Raw genomic sequence first — 20876 nt, forward strand, 5'->3', positions numbered from 1 at the left:
GCGTTAAGACAATCAAAGTGTGACTACGAGCTCTGTGTCTGTATAAATAAGAGCGAAGGAAATAGATAGACTTGCATGAACTCGGTAGGAAAAGAAGATAGCGTCAGGTGTAAGACAATTAAAGTGTGAATCAATGTAGCTGTGTGGTTTCAGGGCAGATAATGTCAGGTGTAAAACAGGTGTGACTGGTAGCTGTGTGGTTGCAGGGCAGATAATGTCAGGTGTAAAACAGGTGTGACTTGTAGCGGTGTGGTTGCAGGGCAGATAATGTCAGGTGTAAAACAGGTGTGACTGGTAGCTGTGTGGTTTCAGGGCAGATAATGTCAGGTGTAAAACAGGTGTGACTGGTAGCTGTGTGGTTGCAGGGCAGATAATGTCAGGTGTAAAACAGGTGTGACTGGTAGCGGTGTGGTTGTAGGGCAGATAATGTCAGGTGTAAAACAGGTGTGACTGGTAGCTGTGTGGTTGCAGGGCCATCACGCTGACAGAGACCATCATCAGCATCAAGTTCGGCGCCCAGATGTTCAAAGACACCGTCATCACTAACGTCCTCATCTGGCTTCTCGTCCAGGTAGGGCCAATGTCACTGCTCTGCGTAAAACGCCACCTGCTCTCTGCCTTCTTTCAGAGCTGCCAATTGCTACTCTTTCAGCGTTGCATGCTACGTTTTAAGAGCAATTGCTACACCAAGCTAAAAGATTGCTACATTAAATAAATGATGACAAGCATGCAACAGTTCCCTCCTTTTTGTGAGTCCTGGTACTCCTTTCTGCTTCCCACTCCGTGTAGTATTCTCCGTGTAGTATTCACAAAATGGGTCATAAAACATGGTCTGCACTGAAATGCAGTTTATGTATATTCTCTGGGTTGTGTGTCTCATATAAAATTGCTCAATACCAGTAGACAATGGCAGATCGCTTTTCTTTTTGTTTTGAAGTAACCTGCCTATTCATGAAAGTGCATATCATTTTTGTTGTGAAAAAGAACAATTTACTGTATATATTCTTTTTTTCATTCTGTAGATGTTTGGCAGTTTCCTGTGCATCTACCTGTGTGCATTCATTGCTCAGCGATGGAACAAATGGAAGGTAAGCCCGAGTAGACCGTGTGGGGAAATAACTCTGTCACCATTTGTATGGGTTGTGGAAGAGTTGCGCCCCTGAGGGCAATATGGGAGGGGTCATTATCGTGAGATTAGTGGTGAAAAATGACCTGTGATTACAGTGCATTGTGAGCAGTGTCCGCTGGATATGACACTCTTTGTTTGAAGATATGTAGATGTCATTCTCACGGCCATAATTGACGCCTGGCTGGTGATTGAAAAGATGCATACAGTGGAGACCCCCTTTGACACACCCCCCCCCCCCCCCAAATTTAAGACTTCCTCCCTTTTAAGACCTTAGTTTTTTGGATTTTCTGTTCATATCCTCTGTCAATTTACCCCCATTTTAAGACTCCCTCCTTTTGAAGACCAGATTTTCTCAGATTTTTGGAGGTCTTAAAAGGGGGGTTCCACTGTATTGTCTTGCAAATGTGATCGCCTGATCAACATACAATTACAAGACAAATGTGATCGCCTGATCAACATACAATTACAAGACAAATGTGATCGCCTGATCAACATACAATTACAAGACAAATGTGATCGCCTGATCAACATACAATTACAAGACAAATGTGATCGCCTGATCAACATACAATTACAAGACAAATGTGATCGCCTGATCAACATACAATTACAAGACAAATGTGATCGCCTGATCAACATACAATTACAAGACAAATGTGATCGCCTGATCAACATACAATTACAAGACCATTGTTTTGTCGGCAGCCTAGCAATCATTGCAGCAGTGTGAGAGCTCTGATGTGTATTTTTTTTTTTTTTAGAAAAATGGTGTTGATATCGCGCTGACACTGGATTTTGACAGTGTACACTCAATATGATTAATTTTTCTTTTGAAAACAGAGGTCATATAAGTTCATGGTGAAGCTATGGGAGTGTTTAAATCTCACCTCACCTTCAAAATATACAACTCTTCCACAGCGTGTATGCCAGTTGTTGTCTCCCCTGTTTCAGTGTGTGCTTTCAGTTGTTGTCTCCCCTGTTTCAGTGTGTGCCAGTTGTTGTCTCCCCTGTTTCAGTGTGTGCTTTCAGTTGTTGTCTCCCCTGTTTCAGTGTGTGCTTTCTGTTGTCTTATTTGCATTGAGAAACGTAGTGAATAAATAGTACCAGAAGAAACCTGTGCGTTAAAAAATAGTGTCAGATCGATCATGAGCGCCAGTTCTGCATCCTATGATGTTTGAACTTAACAGCATTCTGTACAGAAACCACTGTTTAGTGATGTGAAGCTTGTGCTCATGGACTTTGCACTGTTTTTTTGCAGCTTGAAAATTGCATTTTTTGGTGGTTGTCTTGATTATTGCATTTTTGGTTGTTCGGTTTTTGTGTGTATTTATTTTTTGTGTGTCTTGAATATTGCATTTTTGGTTGTTTCTGTGCACCCTTTTGAGAAAATCAGAAAGCACAGTTGTCAGCTTTGTGAAAGGTCAGCATATTATTTCAGGCTGAGAAACAGGCTTGAGTGGTAAGAATTGTGTGTTTTTACTCTCTGACATAACATTCTTGGATCTTAATGCCTCCTCTGATGTAGTACCGTACTGCTGACAGAACATTCTTGGATCTTAATGCCTCCTCTGATGTAGTACCGTACTGCTGACAGAATATTCTTGGATCTTAATACCTCCTCTGATGTAGTACCGTACTGCGGGTTTTTCTTTATAAACTTGCACCACTTTGCACACAAAAAATTTAAAAAAATTCATCTTTTCTGACTTACCAGTTTTTCTGTAGACTTGACAGTTTTTCTGTGTGTGTATCTTTCTGGCTCTTCAAATGCACCTCAATAGGGCCTTTTACAGCTGACCGCGCGCTGAGTCATTTCGAGTTACTCCCCTTGGGTACGGGCAAACTCGCTGTCGATACTGTTACTGGATACAGACGAGATGGTCTGCTGCAACTTGTAAAAACTGCACAGCAGTTGGAACTACCGATCGATCCGGATTTTACAAGACAGGACGTGCAAGAAAAACTGTCCGAAAAACTTCGACAGATCGGATTTCCACCACGCGATCCTTTTACATCCGAAGAAAAAAGTGACCCATCAAACGCACCCAGGATCGGTGTTGTTGACATCCTGAACTATCTGATTGAGAAAAAGAACGATTTCGACCAGAAGAAGGCGAAAACTTACAAATCCTTTGAAGATATATCGCCTTTTTTATGGCCATGTGCTCAACTTGAGATACATACATGTGCAGAAGTGGAAAAGTTTTTCGTCTACACCGCGGAGGTAAAACCGACACAGAGGCAGACAACCTACCTGCACACTTCCTCATATAAACTGTGCATAATCGTCAGCGAAGATGGGGACATTCTGCTGGGATTTTGCCAGTGTCCGGGGGGGGGGGGGGGGGTGGCAAGTACTTACATTTCACAACATAGACATGTTATTATTCATATTGTTATTGTTAGTATTGTTACTCCTCACTGAAACCAAGCAAAGCAGGCTGTTCACCCTCAATAATGCTTTTACTGTATTGGTACTGTCACAGTATGTTTGCATGCATACATGCAAATATTAGTTAGCTTCCATGAAATATTGAATATATCCCCATTTCACAGCACTAGGATGGGATGTATGGCACTTTGAATCACTAACAGTAGCACTGCCTCTTCAATACCCATCTCCTTTTTGAAACTGAAGAGTATGCGTATGGACCAGTGGCAGTGAATGGTTAATGAACATATGGGTTGCTCTGATTTCATTCATGATCAGGTACATTTGTTTTTTTTTACCACACAAACACTTAGACAACAATTATTAGAGTATGAGTTTTTCCGCGTTTTGATTTTCATTTAAATCCAAGTCACAGCTTCTGTTTTATGATGAGTGATGTAGTTTGAAACACTTGGACAACAATTATCAGAGTATGAGTTTTTCCGCGTTTTGATTTTCATTTAAATCCAAGTCACAGCTTCTGTTTTATGATGAGTGATGTAGTTTGAAACACTTGGACAACAATTATCAGAGTATGAGTTTTTCCGCGTTTTGATTTTCATTTAAATCCAAGTCACAGCTTCTGTTTTATGATGAGTGATGTAGTTTGAAACACTTGGACAACAATTATCAGAGTATGAGTTTTTTCGCGTTTTGATTTTCATTTAAATCCAAGTCACAGCTTCTGTTTTTTGATGAGTGATGTAGTTTAAAACACTTGGACACAATTATCAGAGTATGAGTTTTTCCGCGTTTTGATTTTCATTTAAATCCAAGTCACAGCTTCTGTTCAAGTTATGATGAGTGATGTAGTTTGAAACACTTGGACAACAATGTCAATTATCAGAGTATGAGTTTTTCCACTTTTTGATTTTCATTTAAATCCACTCTGGAGTCACAGTTTCTGTTTTATGATGAGTGATGTAGTTTGAAGTGTTGGTATTAAATTTTCACTGACAATCATTCTGTGCTGGTATTCCCATTTTCACCTGCAGGGTTATGAAATATATGGGGAGAAACTTGGTCAGTAAAATCATCTTCACGCGTGAACTGAAAATTGTCTCTGTTTAAAATTACAATGTATTTCGTGAACACACCTGGAGAATGCCCTTGCATGATTTAAAACTGCCTGCTGTGAATACTGTTGTCATACTATGAATTTTCTTTTGAGAAAAACAAAAGAATGAAAAGCTTTTAACTAGCTTGTGAATGAGCCTCTTACTTCTATGTGGGGCTAGGTGCTTTGAACTATTTTTAATGCCTGAAAAGGATAGTGATGGAAATCACTAGTTTAATGTCAGGTGTGACAAGTCACATATATATACTATTGATTGAACTATTTTTTGTATTAATCTGCAATTTTGTTACAACCTACTTTGTTTATTTGGTGACAAGCTAGTGAGAGGCACTTTTTAGTGCTTGAATAGTACTGTGATGCACATTATTTATCATTTCAGTCTAGTCGTACTCATGATTACAACCAATAGTTCTTGTGAGCTTGTACAGTTATGTGATGTCTCTCAAGTCTTTTTCCTTGAGGCAAACCATTTTTCCTTTGAACGACACATAGTTCAGTTTGACCATTTTTTTTCATTTTTGTGTTCTTGTTGTATGCAACTGCAAGCACCGAGCTGTCATGCTTTTTGTCTGATTTCAGACCATATTCTTTGGGCCATTTGTATGCTGAAGTAGTTTTGTTTTTCTGCCACTTCTGTTAGATTGTGTTTTTGCAGTGAGATTCATGTTCAAAATTTTAGACAAGATTAAAAGAATGATCCTGTTTCTTAAATGCCTTCGTGTTCATTGGTTTGTAGACTATGTGTCACTTGCTGTCTAGTTTTTCAATGAAATTGTTTTGCTAACTAGCTGCAGTATCACACTTTGGTTTATGGGGATATGAAAAAGCTACATTAAAACCATTTCTTCCTCTCTCAGCACATAAAGTCAAAGCATGGTACAATCTTTTTTGTTCCATTTATACTTATGAAGAAAAACAGCATGTCATTTTCAAGTGCCCCCCGACGAAGTGTTTTGTGCAAATGTAGGTGTCTTTGTTGACTTTTTCGATGTTGAACCTCTCGATCGTTCTTCCACATAGTTTAATCCATTTTCGGCACTTTTCTAAATCTCTAGAGGGTTTGGAAAACGGTACCCATCCAACACCGACCATGTGTGATCTCTCACGGTGTCTTAAATCACTTCCACACACGCCATAACAGCAATGTTTGTGCACCATCGTACAGCTCCACCATTCAAACAACGCGCAAAAGTGGCTGACTTTGCCCGAGGCACAGCGGGCCAAGGTCAAGGTCGCCTAGAATAGCCCAGGTGTAAAAGGCCCTATTCTTGCTAGTAATCTCACTACGCTAGCTCTTCTAAAAAGCATTGTCGAGTTTCAGTGAATTAGTTGCCAGGTGTGAAGTTTGAGTTAAATGTTTTGTGACTGTGAGAGTCATGCTTCCTTGTTTGGGAGTATGTGTGCTGGTACGTGCAAGCGTCTGTGTGTTTGTTTGTATGTGTGTTTGTTTCTTTGTTTGTTTCTTTGTTCTAGTATTCTGTCTGCCAGAATGGACTATTTGCTTGTCATGTAATCCACAACATCGTCTGCAGAAATGATCCAAGACAGCTCTTGAGTGTAATGGGAGGGGTTCACCATGAAATCTGCTTGCCTCTTTTAGAATATGTATTGACATTTAAAAAAACCTGTTTTCACTAAACTAAAATCTCTTAATTTTTCTACTCTGAGCAGCTTTTTTAACTTCATGTTCCTGACAGGAATTTGGTTAAATAGTCTGACAATAAATTGCAGCATTTTATTGCCTTACCTGTCCTCTTATTTTCTTATGGGCAAGTTTGGTTGACCCTATACACTGGAGTGGGACTTAAAACCTTGGTCAAATGTGGTCTGGTCGAACCCTGAGATGTCACTCTGGGCAAGTTTGGTTGACCCTAGACACTGGAGTGGGACTTAAAACCTTGGTCAAATGTGGTCTGGTCGAACCCTGAGATGTCACTCTGGTTGCTCATGTCGAGTCCCACTCCCATATTGCTTTTTAAAGATCAAGATTTTTAGAGACAAAGAAGAAACAAATGTGAAAGTAATGAAGTTTTAGAATTCTTTTTACAAAGATACACCTGATAGTAAATAGCTTCAAGCATGGAGCTTGCCATGTGAACTGAAGAAAGAAACAAACTTGCATCGGTCTCGAATAGCGATATCAGCTGAAGAGACGATAAAAAAAAATAATACACCCCCCCCCCCCCCCCCCCAAAAAATTTTTTTTTTTTTTTTAAAAACTCATCTCAAAACATGTTTGTTTGAAATCATACTTTATAAGTTATATGTGACTTTCACCTTTATTTTTGTGTTTGTGTCAGGATTTATGATGCTGCTAGTCGGTTTTGTGGAGTGATATTTTACTTTCAAGACCAATTTTAAATGGTGCCATTAACTTACAAGCACACAATGCATTGACAACTAGTTTCAGGCTTAGTGTGCTGTCTTTGAAGAATGACCTCTTTGGTGTCATTAAGATTATCCAAACAAATTAATGAAGGGACGGCAATTTTGGCTGACTGTGGTTCCATCAGACCATGTTTCAGCGGAGCGATTGGAGTGACATTGCGCAGTTGACTATAGCCAGACTAGACTTAGAGTTGTCCTATGATATCAATGATAATGATAATTGTACATTTATGTCTCATACAGCACAAAGTATTTTTCTAACCCAATCCAGCTGAACCATTATCAGCTGTACAATGGTTGAAAAATCCACAGACTTGTGTGTTGGTCTGTCCAGTCTTCCTGCAGACAGTCAACCAGACCACACACATGACAAACCCTGAGATCTACACACACACACACACACACACACACACACACACACACACACACACACACACACACACTCACACTCACACTCACAAAATGACAAACCCATCTTTTCCATGAGGGTAACCTCCCAGGACTCTATTAAATCTTATCAGTTCCTTTTTCTTTGCAGTCCTACGAAGACACGGAGGAGTCGCCAGCGAGACGCATCCCTAACGGGCGATTCAAGACCTCGCCCACCTCTCTCCGCCAGCGGCACGGCAAAGTGCGAACCTCCCAGTCCTTCTCCAACGGTACGGGCCTACACTCCTCAATGGCCGGCAACCACTAGAGCTTCCCCCGGGCATCGCTTCCTCAAGGCCACCAGAAAATGAGAACATCGGGTCATCAAGAGGAGATGGTAACGTAGATAGACATGGACAAGGTTATTGTCAATGGCCGGCGACCACTAGAGCTTCCCCCGCTCATCGCTTCCTCTTTCTTTCTGCCCCTGGCTTACCCTCAAAACCGCCACCGCCAGGCCGCCGCCAGGCCGCCACAAAGTCAGAACTGGTCTTCAAAAGGAGAAGGTAACGAAGGATATCTATGATATTACCAACAGACAGGCATTGATAACGTTATTGTCTGGGATGACAAATTGAGCATAGATGAACATCTTTGCTTCGATCTGCACCGTCGTTCCCTATAAACCACCTCCCAGGGCGCCAGAAATTGAGAAAATCTGGTCTTCAAAAGGAGATGGTAACGCAGATAGACATGGACAAGGTTATTGTCTGGGATGACAAATTCAGCTGTGGTGTGCATCACAACCTCAAAGAAGATACAAACTTTAGATGTGAACCGTAGGCTAGAAGAGAACAGCAAATAGGTAAGCAGCATCTTGAAAAAGTGGTGTGTCTGAAATTGGAAGCTTTTGGATTTCTTAAATTGGAAGGATCTAGCTCTCCTTCCAACGACGGTCGGTGTACTGTACTGGCAAACGTTCCAAGTTGCCTAGAGGATTGTAATGAACGTAGATGCTAGAAATTAATACATTAATTGTTTGCAGTGATGTAGCATTTGGGGGCATATGACTTTGTTTGGGGGGGGGGGGGGGGGGGTTCCCCTCCTTTTCTTTCTTCAACACCAAAACCTTTCAGCACAAACAATGAATCTATCCATTTCTTCTTCTTGGTTTTTTTTCTCTCCAGAATTGTGTCCTTCTGTCTTACAAGTCTTGTCATTTAGAAACCACTTTTTGTTTTCTTGTTGGGAATTTTTTTTGGTAATTGTTGAGTACTTGGGCATTTACTCTGTTTCATTGTAAAGCGCATGGTATGATTTATGGATTTGGGCAATATCAGAAGCCTCGTTATTATTTTATTTGTTTCAAGAATCAATATTTAGTGTTGTTTACACACTAATGAGAGTGTGTTTGAAGGATGTGTTTGTCAAAACGATATTTATTATATTTATAGTGAGAAAAAAACCTTTTTAACATGTAAAAAGTGTGCTTTGAAAAAAGCCTGTACATTATTGTTCTGCCGAGTGTAAAGAACAATGCCTAGTCATGGCTTAATGCAGTGTAAAGAACAATGCCTAGTCATGGCTTAATGCAGTGTAAAGAACAATGCCTAGTCATGGCTTAATGCAGTGTAAAGAACAATGCCTAGTCATGGCTTAATGCAGTGTAAAGAACAATGCCTAGTCATGGCTTAATGCAGTGTAAAGAACAATGCCTAGTCATGGCTTAATGCAGTGTAAAGAACAATGCCTAGTCATGGCTTAATGCAGAGAAAGGTAGAGAGAAAGGGGGAAGAAACAGAACGAAAGAAGGGAAAGAAATGGAGAGAAATATCCCCCGAAATAGGCGTATGCTGCCTGAATGGAGGGGTAAAAACGATTATACACGTACAAATCCACTCGTGCAAAAAACATGAGTGATCGTTGGAGTTTCAGCCCATGAACGAAGAAGAAGAAGAAGAGAGAAATAAAGAACAAGTCGCGTAAGGCGAAATTACTACATTTAGTCAAGCTGTGGAACTCACAGAATGAAACTGAACACACTGCATTTTTTCACAATGACCGTTGTCCGCCGCTAGTGCAAAAGGCAGTGAAAGTGACGAGCCTGTTTAGCGCGGTAGCAGTTGCGCTGTGCTGCATAGCACGCTTTACTGTACCTCTCTTCGTTTTAACTTTCTGAGCGTGTTTTTAATCCAAACATACCATATCTATATGTTTTTGGAATCAGGAACCGACAAGGAATAAGATGAAATTGTTTTTAAAACGATTTTGGAAATTTAATTTTAATCATAATTTTTATATTTTTAATTTTCAGAACTTGTTTTTAATCCGAATATAACATATTTGTATGTTTTTGGAATGAGAACATGATGAAGGATAAAATAAAAGTAATTTTTGATCGTTTTATAAAAGAATAATTTTAATTACAATTTTCAGATTTTTAATGACCAAAGTCATAAATTAATTTTTAAGCCTCAATGCTGAAATGCAATACCAAAGTCCGGCCTTCGTCGAAGATTGCTTGGCCAAAATTTCAATCAATTTGATTGAAAAATGAAGGTGTGACAGTGCCGCCTCAACTTTTACAAAAAGCCGGATATGACGTCATAAAAGACATTTATCGAAAAAATGAAAAAAAAAGTCTGGAGATATCATAACCAGGAACTCTCATGTAAAATTTCATAAAGGTCGGTCCAGTAGTTTACTCTGAATCGCTCTACACACACAGACACACACACACACACACACACACATACACCACGACCCTCGTCTGGATTCCCCCTCTATGTTATTTAGTCAAAATTTGACTAAATGTAAAAAGAGAGAGAGAAAAAAACCAACAGCACTTTATTTCGAAAAGATGAAGGTTTTAGGTTAATAGCTTGATCTTCCAAACTGTCCTTTTAACATGTACAGATTATAACTGAGATTGAAAGAGAGAGAAAAATAAATAAAGCGAACTCAGAACGTTACTAAAAGCATAATCTTCCAACCTGTCCTTTTAACATGTACAGAGTATAATTCAGATAGACAGAGAGAGCATTGAGAACGGAACCGAAAGAATGTATGGAACAATGGGAATTTAGACAATATCAACTAAACAAAGGGACATAAGCGCTCTAAGTGAGAGTTATGTTAAACTATTCTCCTGGCACTCGAGAGAATAAGAAGCACCGAAATCAACAAGCAACTTTTTATATTTAGTCAAGTTTTGACTAAATATTTTAACATCGAGGGGGAATCGAAACGAGGGTCGTGGTGTATGTGCGTGTGTGCGTGTGTGCGTGTGTGTGTGTGTGTGTGTGTGTAGAGCGATTCAGATTAAACTACTGGACCGATCTTTATGAAATTTGACATGAGAGTTCCTGGGTATGAAATCCCCGAACGTTTTTTTCCTTTTTTTGATAAATGTCTTTGATGACGTCATATCCGGCTTTTCGTGAAAGTTGAGGCGGCACTGTCACACCCTCATTTTTCAACCAAATTGGTTGAAATTTTGGTCAAGTAATCTTCGACGAAGCCCGGACTTCGGTATTGCATTTCAGCGTGGTGGCTTAAAAATTAATTGATGACTTTGGTCATTAAAAATCGGAAAATTGTAAAAAAAAAATAAAAATTTATAAAACGATCCAAATTTATGTTTATCTTATTTTCCATCATTTGCTGATTCCAAAAACATATAAATATATTATATTCGGATTAAAAACAAGCTCTGAAAATTAAATATATAAAAATTATTATCAAAATTAAATTGTCCAAATCAATTTAAAAACACTTTCATCTTATTCCTTGTCGGCTCCTGATTCCAAAAACATATAGATATGATATGTTTGGATTAAAAACACGCTCAGAAAGTTAAAACAAAGAGAGGTACAGAAAAGCGTGCTATCCTTCTTAGCGCAACTACTACCCCGCTCTTGTCAATTTCACTGCCTTTGCCATGAGCGGTGGGCTGACGATGCTACGAGTAAAATGGCATTGCGTTCAGTTTCATTCTGTGAGTTCGACAGCTACTTGACTAAATATTGTATTTTCGCCTTACGGGACTTGTTTTCTTCTTTTCTTAACCAATGTTAAAAACAGAGTTTTTGGTATCAATTAGTTCATTGTCACTGATCAGAGAAGTTTTGAAGTCAATCCTTTGCTCAAAAGTTTAGGCTGATCACTAGGGACATGTCGACAGAGAGAGAGTGTGTGCGCGTGTGTGAGTGAGTGTGTGTGTATGTGTGTGCGCGGGTGTGCCTATGTGTGTGTGTGTGTGTGTGTGTTCTTTTCTCTGGTTTGTCTGCGAGTGGAGGTGGAATTGAGGAGATAAAGCGAGCCGAGCATTGTGTGAGCACTTCACGCCATATATATTCCAGCTGTTAGCCGTTTTCTTGGCAAGGACCAAAACCAAACAGCTGATCTTGGACAGCTGACCTGAAACCAGACTGTACATAAATCATACTCATTTTTAAAACAAGTGTTAAGTGGTGTATGTTAACATATTGTATGGTGGTATATTGTGTCATTTTAATGCAATGAAAAACTATTTTTGAATATAACTGAATGAGCTAAACGAATTTATACATGACTGTATCGCATCTCTGCATGGATGAAATGAAATAAGTATTCATTGTCGCTGTCTGTGTAGAAACACACGCAAGATTTGATTTAGTATGGGTTGATATACTGTTCATTATCTACCATCAACTCCAAGAAACGAAACCAGTGGTCTGTGTCGTTTACTGTAGATTTGTGGACTTCTGTTACGTTTTGTACAATCACTAAAATTGATGTACTAACTTACATGCGTGTTTTACTTTGAAAATGACATGTTCATTGCACTGTGCTGTAGGTAGGTTGTGTCTGTGTATGTATTCAGATAGATGGTTGAGTTTGATGAAAGTGAAGGGCTTTGTTGCTGCAGTTGTTCCCCACTTTAAATACCTTTTGATCACCTGAGAAAATAGTGAGTGGGAGGCGTAAAATGGAGGTAAATTTAGCGATGTGACGAGCAGAAAGAGTGAGAAATGTAAGACTTCCCCCTGTCAAGACCTTGCTTGTTCACATTTTCTGTTCATAACTTGTGTCAATGTTCGTACCTGCATTTTAAGACTCCCTCCTTTTTAAGACCTGCATTTGTCAGATTTGTCAAGGTTTTAAAAGTGAATACCAGTGTGCTATGAAAATGAGTGTGCGTCTTTCACTGCAGTGTATGGCGCAGTGGCGTGGTGGTAAGACGTCGGCCTCCGGCCTGGTGGGTTAAGAGTGAAGATTTTTCCAATCTCCCAGGTCAACTTATGTGCAGACCTGCTAGTGACTTAACCCCCTTTGTGTGTACACGCAAGCACAAGACCAAGTGCGCACGGAAAAGATCCTGTAATCCATGTCAGAGTTCGGTGGGTTATGGAAACACGAAAATACCCAGCATGCCTACTCAACGAAAGCGGAGTGAAGCTGACTATGCTCTCAGAGTATAGTGTGGGGAACCCAAATGGGCAAACGAGCTCACACGTAGTGACGTAACCAGACAAATTCTGGAACGCTGAAGAAGAAGAAGTATGGTTTTGTTTGACTTTTGTTTTTGTTAATGATACACCCAAATGTCTCAGAATGCAAAGATATTCGCGTGATTTGACAGGTTGTACCTTATGGTTAGTGTTAATTTATACATCAGACTTGTTTGTTCTGCAAGTATGGATAATCTGCAATCAACCCAAATGCCATGAAGATCACCATTTTTTCTGAGCCAATGTTTCTCAGTATCACATAAGATTATCGTCATTGTTGGATCTAGACAATCAGATTTTGTTGACATCTTTGTCATTTCGCCAGTCCACATTGATAGTTCTCTGGACAGTATAATGCTCACACAGAAAATATGTTTCTGCATTGACACCTGAACAAAGAGATACAGTGGAACCTTTCTATAGCGACCTAAGGGACCAACCAACAGTGGTCTTTGCAGACAGGTGGCCGTTATGGAAAGGGGAATTATAGAGAGAAAAAGCCTGGACCCTTTGAGGTGAGGACCCTTTGGGGTGGTGGTTTTGGACAGGTGGCCGTTATGGAAAGGGGAATTATAGAGAGAAAAAGCCTGGACCCTTTGAGGTGAGGACCCTTTGGGGTGGTGGTTTTGGACAGGTGGCCGTTATGGAAAGGGGAATTATAGAGAGAAAAAGCCTGGACCCTTTGAGGTGAGGACCCTTTGGGGTGGTGGTTTTGGACAGGTGGCCGTTATGGAAAGGGGAATTATAGAGAGAAAAAGCCTGGACCCTTTGAGGTGAGGACCCTTTGGGGTGGTGGTTTTGGACAGGTGGCCGTTATGGAAAGGGGAATTATAGAGAGAAAAAGCCTGGACCCTTTGAGGTGAGGACCCTTTGGGGTGGTGGTTTTGGACAGGTGGCCGTTATGGAAAGGGGAATTATAGAGAGAAAAAGCCTGGACCCTTTGAGGTGAGGACCCTTTGGGGTGGTGGGTTTGGACAGGTGGCCGTTATGGAAAGGGGAATTATAGAGAGAAAAAGCCTGGACCCTTTGAGGTGAGGACCTTTGGGGTGGTGGTTTTGGACAGGTGGCCGTTATGGAAAGGGGAATTATAGAGAGAAAAAGCCTGGACCCTTTGAGGTGAGGACCCTTTGGGGTGGTGGTTTTGGACAGGTGGCCGTTATGGAAAGGGGAATTATAGAGAGAAAAAGCCTGGACCCTTTGAGGTGAGGACCCTTTGGGGTGGTGGTTTTGGACAGGTGGCCGTTATGGAAAGGGGAATTATAGAGAGAAAAAGCCTGGACCCTTTGAGGTGAGGACCCTTTGGGGTGGTGGTTTTGGACAGGTGGCCGTTATGGAAAGGGGAATTATAGAGAGAAAAAGCCTGGACCCTTTGAGGTGAGGACCCTTTGGGGTGGTGGTTTTGGACAGGTGGCCGTTATGGAAAGGGGAATTATAGAGAGAAAAAGCCTGGACCCTTTGAGGTGAGGACCTTTGGGGTGGTGGGTTTGGACAGGTGGCCGTTATGGAAAGGGGAATTATAGAGAGAAAAAGCCTGGACCCTTTGAGGTGAGGACCCTTTGGGGTGGTGGTTTTGGACAGGTGGCCGTTATGGAAAGGGGAATTAATATTATAGAGAGAAAAAGCCTGGACCCTTTGAGGTGAGGACCCTTTGGGGTGGTGGTTTTGGACAGGTGGCCGTTATGGAAAGGGGAATTATAGAGAGAAAAAGCCTGGACCCTTTGAGGTGAGGACCCTTTGGGGTGGTGGTTTTGGACAGGTGGCCGTTCTCAAGTGGTGGTCGCTAGGGCAGGTTCCACCGTACACACAAACACAACTAAGTTGGATGGGTGCTGTGTGAGGGCTGGTAGTTCAATGACTGGGTAGGATGGGTGCTGTGTGAGGGCTGGTAGTTCAATGACTGGGTAGGATGGGTGCTGTGTGAGGGCTGGTAGTTCAATGACTGGGTAGGATGGGTGCTGTGTGAGGGCTGGTAGTTCAATGACTGGGTAGGATGGGTGCTGTGTGAGGGCTGGTAGTTCAATGACTGGGTAGGATGGGTGCTGTGTGAGGGCTGGTAGTTCAATGACTGGGTAGGATGGGTGCTGTGTGAGGGCTGGTAGTTCAATGACTGGGTAGGATGGGTGCTGTGTGAGGGCTGGTAGTTCAATGACTAGGCGTGTATGAATTAATGAATTAATGAATAAGACACAAACCTTTCAAACTTATCCCCGTAACAGAATGTTATCAAAATTGAAATGTACAATGTTCTCTTTTGAGATTTTAAAGTATTTTACTGGGCGCATTGGTTGCAAATTGTCTGTACTGTGAGTTGTGGGTGATTGAACAATGATCTCGCCTTAGTGTCCTGTCAACAGTTCATATCAAGGAGTGCTAACCAGAATACTGGCCTGGCACTGCTTATTTGTGTGGTCAACTACAGGTTGTAAGTCTGTTTTACAAGTGTTCTGCGTTTGCTGTGTTGTGCAATTAGTTCAGACTATGACGGTAACTTGTCCTGTGGAGATGTGCCCACTGATTAATAGTGAAAATGCCAAGACAGTGAGACTGTACACAGGATTGATTTTATTTAGTCCTTCTCCTCTGTTGTACAAACACCTAACTTACACTGTTGGGGGGGGGGGGGGTCTAATGTGACAGCTTTGACCGTATGGCATTTTGAATTATGGAGATACTCCATCAATTTTCTGTGAGCGCTCAAAATGGTGATTTGTAAGCAGCAGCAAGCACACATATTAGTGATGTACGTGTGATTATAAATGTATGAAACAAATGGACCCAAGGTAGACGTGAGCTCTCAGAATACTAATGTTGTTGTTCTGCTTTGTAGATCACCTGTATGTGTTAGGATTGCTAGCGGTTTTTGTACATTTATTGCAGTGAGAAACAATTGAAGTTTGTTAGGATTCCTAGCATTTTGTGTACATTTATTGCAGTGAGAAACAATGAAATGTTGTCCTGTGAACACCATGTCTAGTCAAAGGGGGTGCACGACCAAACTCACTTTTATACCTCGTACAGGGGAAGGTGCAACGCCAATGTGTGTGTGTGTGTGTGTGTGTGTGTGTGTGTGTGTTTGAAGTGAGAGTACAAGTGGATGCGGTTTGACCAAAGAGGCTGTACAGTCCATGAGTGTGTGCACGTTTGCATCACATACATAAACTGAGTGCATAATTGGATCAGGTCTGACCTCCGCCTATGGTCTGACCAAAGAAGAGAAGTGTGTGTGTGTGTGTGCGAGTCTGGGGTAAATTTGAAATGATCGCAGAAGGTTGTGGGAGAGGATTATAACGGCAGGTACAGTGGAATTCAGTTCTAAGACCCCCCTCCCCCATTATCAGACTTTCTCTACAATAAGACCTCATTTTCTCATAAGTTTTATTCATAGTGTCACTAAATTTACCTCCATTTTAAGACTCGCTCTCTTTTAAGTCCTAAATGGATCAGATTTTAAGAGGTCTTTAAACATTGGTACAGTGAAACCCCCCCCCCCCCCTTTTAAGGCCCCCCAATTTAAGACTCTCCCTTTTAAGACCTTATTTGTTTTCTCAGACTTTCTGTTCATAGCCTTAAATTTACCTCCATTTTAAGACTGTCCCTCAATTTTTGAAGTTCCTAAAAGGGGGTTCCGCTGTACCGGTCTGGGATAGGGATGGAGTTGGATTGTAAAGTACTTTTACCGGTGTTCACCCTTCATGTTATATGTATGGCCAGTTTTGCTCTGTTTTTCCCCCATCCTCAAAATGGGTTGTCTTCCTTGAGTTTTGTCTCAGACAGGCATCCTCAATGCTTGTGTACAAACAAGAAAAAGAAACATGCAGTTGAAAACGACGTTAAACACCAAACAAAGAAAGATATAAAATGTTCATGTCTGTTTTTGTCACAAACCTGGATGTGAATGTTTTCTTTCTTTATCGTCATTCTTTGTTTTCCATACAGTGGTACAGTCAACCTGCCCTTGTCACCACCTCTCGAGTTGCCATCACCTGCCCATTACCAACACCCATAAAGATCCCTGATGAGTGTTTTTTTCTGTCTCATTCACGTTTCCATAGCGACCTGCACCTATTAAAAACCATCTTCTACATTTGGTCTTTCTGGCAGGAGGTTGTACAGAAAAGTTTGACTCAATTCCTGTCATGAGTGGACATGTTCGGTGTCTGTACATTACACAGACCTGGGAACCCATACGATTTTGCCGTATTTTGTACGCATGATTGTCTAGATTACGGTCAGTGGAGAAAACAAATATGACAAGAAAAATAACTAGACTACTTTTCTTCACAAGCGCATCCCGAAGCTGATCCAGTATTTTGACACATGATGACAGTTTGTGTCAGTGAACATTGAAAGAAGCATTTGTTTTAAATGTATTGGTACAGTTAAGTGACGGTGCGACAGGCGCATATTGTGAAACATGTTTTAATCATGGATGTTGAAACGCTGTGTGGAGTACGCTCATTTTCTGAAAATACACCTAGATTGTTTGAGAATTCTCCAAGCGCAAAACTGGGGTTCCCGGGTTTGATTACTGTAACCCTTTCATCAGATTGAGTTGCTTTGGTTAATTGAAAGGTCCATGGGATATTGAGGGAATGTACGTGTTCTTATGCAGAGGTGTCCTGAGATGATAGGAAAGCTTTAGGAACAAGGGGATGACTGTTTGTTCAGAGGTGCGGTGTGATCAGAGAGGTGCATGGTGGTTATGAGGTTGTACCACTGTAGTTACATTTTCCTTGTATGATTTGTTTGCCAAAGAATTGTCATTTTCTCCTTCGTTTCTAAAGTTTTGTGAACAATTTTATACCAAAGATTTTGTGTCCTTTTTTCTGGTGCAATGTTCTTCTTCTTTATTTCTTTGATGTTTTCAGGTGAGGTGGAATGTACACATTTCTTTGTTTGTCTCATACAATATATCGCTGCACTGCATAGTTGTGGCACAATATATCTTCATATGCCAGTACTGTTTGCCACTAATCTTATCTTCATATGCCAGTACTTGTTTGCCAGTAATCTTATCTTCTATATTGTGCGTGTTGTATTCTGTGAATACCCGTTTTGATTGACACCAAGAGTTCAGTTATACTGTGCTACCTGATATATCAGTGAACGGCAGCATGAATACAATATAATAATATATAACCATTTGTTTCATTTATCCAGAAAACCGTAACCATTTTCTGTTTGCCCTACCTTCCTCTGTTCATCTGCGTACGAAACGGCTCCCCCCGCGGGTTAGGGGGAAGAATTTACCCGATGCTCCCCAGCATGTCGTAAGAGGCGACTCTACCGGATTCTGTTTCTCCTTTTACCCTTGTTAAGTGTTTCTTGTATAGAATATAGTCAATGTTTGTAAAGATTTTAGTCGAGCAGTATGTAAGAAATGTTAAGTCCTTTGTACTGGAAACTTGCATTCTCCCAGTAAGGTCATATATTGTACTATGTTGCAAGCCCCTGGAGCAATTTTTTGATTACCGTACTTTCCGGGTCATAAGGCGCGACTTTTTTCCTCGAGTTCGACCCCTGCGTCTTGTATAACGAAGCGCCTAATCCGTGTATGAAATACGAAAAAAATCAAAGAGACCGCTTGAGTACCAGTCAAACAACTTGTGATAATGCATGTTTCAGCTACTAGGTCCTGCCCTGCCTTTGATCTGGCCGCACACACAGATTTCCACTCTGTTAAACTCGGTCACTGACCCCGATGCAGGAAGTGTTTCCTCTCTCAGATATGACAGGGGAACCACCTCTAATGGCAAAAACTGGGTCATTGACCCCTGGGAAGAAGGTCGTGTCTTTTAACAAGGCCACCCAGCTATCACAATGCCTTTGATCTGGCCGCACACACAGAGCACACATATTTTCACTCAGTTAAAGTCGGTCACTGACCGGTCACTGACCCCGATGCAGGAAGTGTTTCCTCTCTCAGATATGACAGGGGAACCACCTCTCATGGCAAAAACTGGGTCATTTTGGTGCGCCCTATCGGCCCCCTGCGTCCAATGGGTGACTGGATTACAATTTTTTTTTAAAAGAAGGGGGTGCGTCTTAGATAACGAAGCGCCTTGTCACCCGGAAAGTACGGTAGTGCTTTTGTGAACAAGAAACAATTAACAAGTGGCTCTATCCCATCTCCCCCCTTTCCCCGTCGCGATATAACCTTGAACGGTTGAAAACCACGTTAAACACCAAATAAAGAAAGAAAGAAAGAAAGTACGAAACGGCAGTGAAGTCGAGGGATTGGATATTGTTTTTTATCGTCCTCACAACCTATAGGGCTATCTGGGACCGGTAGGTAAGGGAAATTAAGTTTCTCTTGAAAATAGAATGTTTTGTTGTTAAGGGCAAGGGAAATTAAGTTTCTCTTGAAAATAGAATGTTTGGTTGTTAAGGGCAAGAGAAATTAAGTTTCTCTTGAAAATAGAATGTTTTGTTGTTAAGGGCAAGGCAAATTAAGTTTCTATTGAAAATAGAATGTTTTGTTGTTAAGGGGAAAATGAACAGACTGCATATTTGGTGTCGAAAAATGAACGAATCTGTTGAATTTGTATGTGCACCAACTTCTGACGCGTTTTTGACTTTGAGACAAGGGAAGGCTTAGGTCTAGTTCCGATGTCAAAATTGTTTTAGCTATTACTTTGTCCATTCTTACCATGTAGAAGTCATATGAAATGCATTTTACTTGAACAAAGAAAGTGTTCTCATTGTCAATCAGTAATGGTCTCGTTGTTCACACACCAAAATTAATACCTGTCAGGCCATGTGGAATTTTGACAGATTTTAACATTTATTTGCAATGGAAGTCTGTTGAGTCACTGGTTTTATCAAACATTTTTGTGGTGAATGCAACGGAAATAGGTAGAATAACTTTTTGTTGTGGTGGTGAATGCAATGGAAATAGATCGAATCTCCCGCAGTGGGGCACTGCGGTTATGAAATTAAAGGCCCCTCCTGTTTTTGGAACCGCAGGAGCTTTCTAGTTTGCTGTTAGGTAGATTTTTGGTTCCTCTTTCCTGTCATGCTCTCTTTTTCTTCATGAATTCTTTTCTTTTTTCTGCCTTCTTGCTCATTCACCTGTATTTTTTCCAAAAATCTCTTCTCTTGCCGCTTGTCTCGCGATTCATGTATAGTTTAATCTGTTAGTGTTCTGATGTAAGTCCAGCAGTAGATAGGTTAAGCCTATTTTAACATACTGGAAACTGGTAATCTTCCAGTAGGTATTAATTTAGTTTTACTAAAGCCTGCTGGGACACAAGTAATGGGTTAGTGCATTTGTAAACAGGAATCGCTTGACAAGTGGCCCCCTTCGTCCCCCCCTTCCTCGTCCTGATATGGCTCTGCGTAGTCGGCTGGACGTTAAGCAACAAATAAACAAACAAACAATAGATCGAATCCCTTTTTGTTGTTGTCGTGAATGCAATGGAAATGAGTCAAATCAATTATTTTTTGGCCGTGAATGCAATTGAAATAATAGGTTGAATAACTGGGTTTTTAAACAATGTTGTGGTGAACTATTAATGACGTAGGTAACATTCCTTTTACCGGAGTCCACTACGTGAAACATAGTTGTGATGGTGTGTATCATTATTTCTCTTTGAGTGTTTATGTTCCTCTAGAAGCCTGTACGTGTGTTTACCTCACTGTACCAACATCCTTCCTGTGTCTGACATTATGGATCATGTAAACCACCCTAGATGTGTGTGGGATTTACATGGGAGAAGAGCATCCTTACACACTTACCCACACCAACAGTCTGCCTGCTTTGGTTTAAACAATTTTATTCAGCAAAATGACATACAACAAAGCCGCACACAATCAATGTCTGCTTTCTGTGCTTAACTTAATCCCTCACTCCTGGCGTACAGGTAGCAGGGCTGGACCGAGTGTGTGAGAGGGAGGGGCTTCCACAAAAAGGTAGGGGTACAGGGGCTGGCCAGGCAGGGAGTATGTCGTCGGGGCCTTGTCCCCCAGATGCTGTTGAAATGTTGGGTT

The 20876-nt window shown here is 41.1% G+C and overlaps 2 protein-coding genes and 1 long non-coding RNA gene across 4 annotated transcripts in view; 2 read left to right on the plus strand and 1 right to left on the minus strand.

The window, feature by feature from the left end:
- The window catches only part of LOC138980530 (phosphatidylserine synthase 1-like), a 52598-nt gene extending 44122 nt beyond the window's left edge, over positions 1-8476 (plus strand). The window contains exons 11-13 of the mRNA XM_070353422.1: positions 472-571; positions 1023-1088; positions 7565-8476. Of these exons, the coding sequence (XP_070209523.1) occupies positions 472-571; positions 1023-1088; positions 7565-7723 (325 nt within the window). The 3' untranslated portion in view covers positions 7724-8476. The remainder of the gene's footprint in view (positions 1-471; positions 572-1022; positions 1089-7564) is intronic.
- Positions 1-20876, minus strand: part of LOC138980528 (uncharacterized) — a 321773-nt gene that overhangs the window by 162452 nt on the left and 138445 nt on the right. The gene's annotated exons all lie outside the window — the stretch shown is intronic.
- Positions 9876-18463, plus strand: LOC138980538 (uncharacterized). Its single transcript, XR_011460370.1, has 2 exons — positions 9876-14746; positions 15041-18463. It is a non-coding gene; the product is annotated as an uncharacterized lncRNA (long non-coding RNA).

This window comes from Littorina saxatilis, linkage group LG11 (assembly GCF_037325665.1).
Source record: "Littorina saxatilis isolate snail1 linkage group LG11, US_GU_Lsax_2.0, whole genome shotgun sequence".
NCBI classification, from domain to species: Eukaryota; Metazoa; Mollusca; class Gastropoda; order Littorinimorpha; family Littorinidae; genus Littorina; species Littorina saxatilis.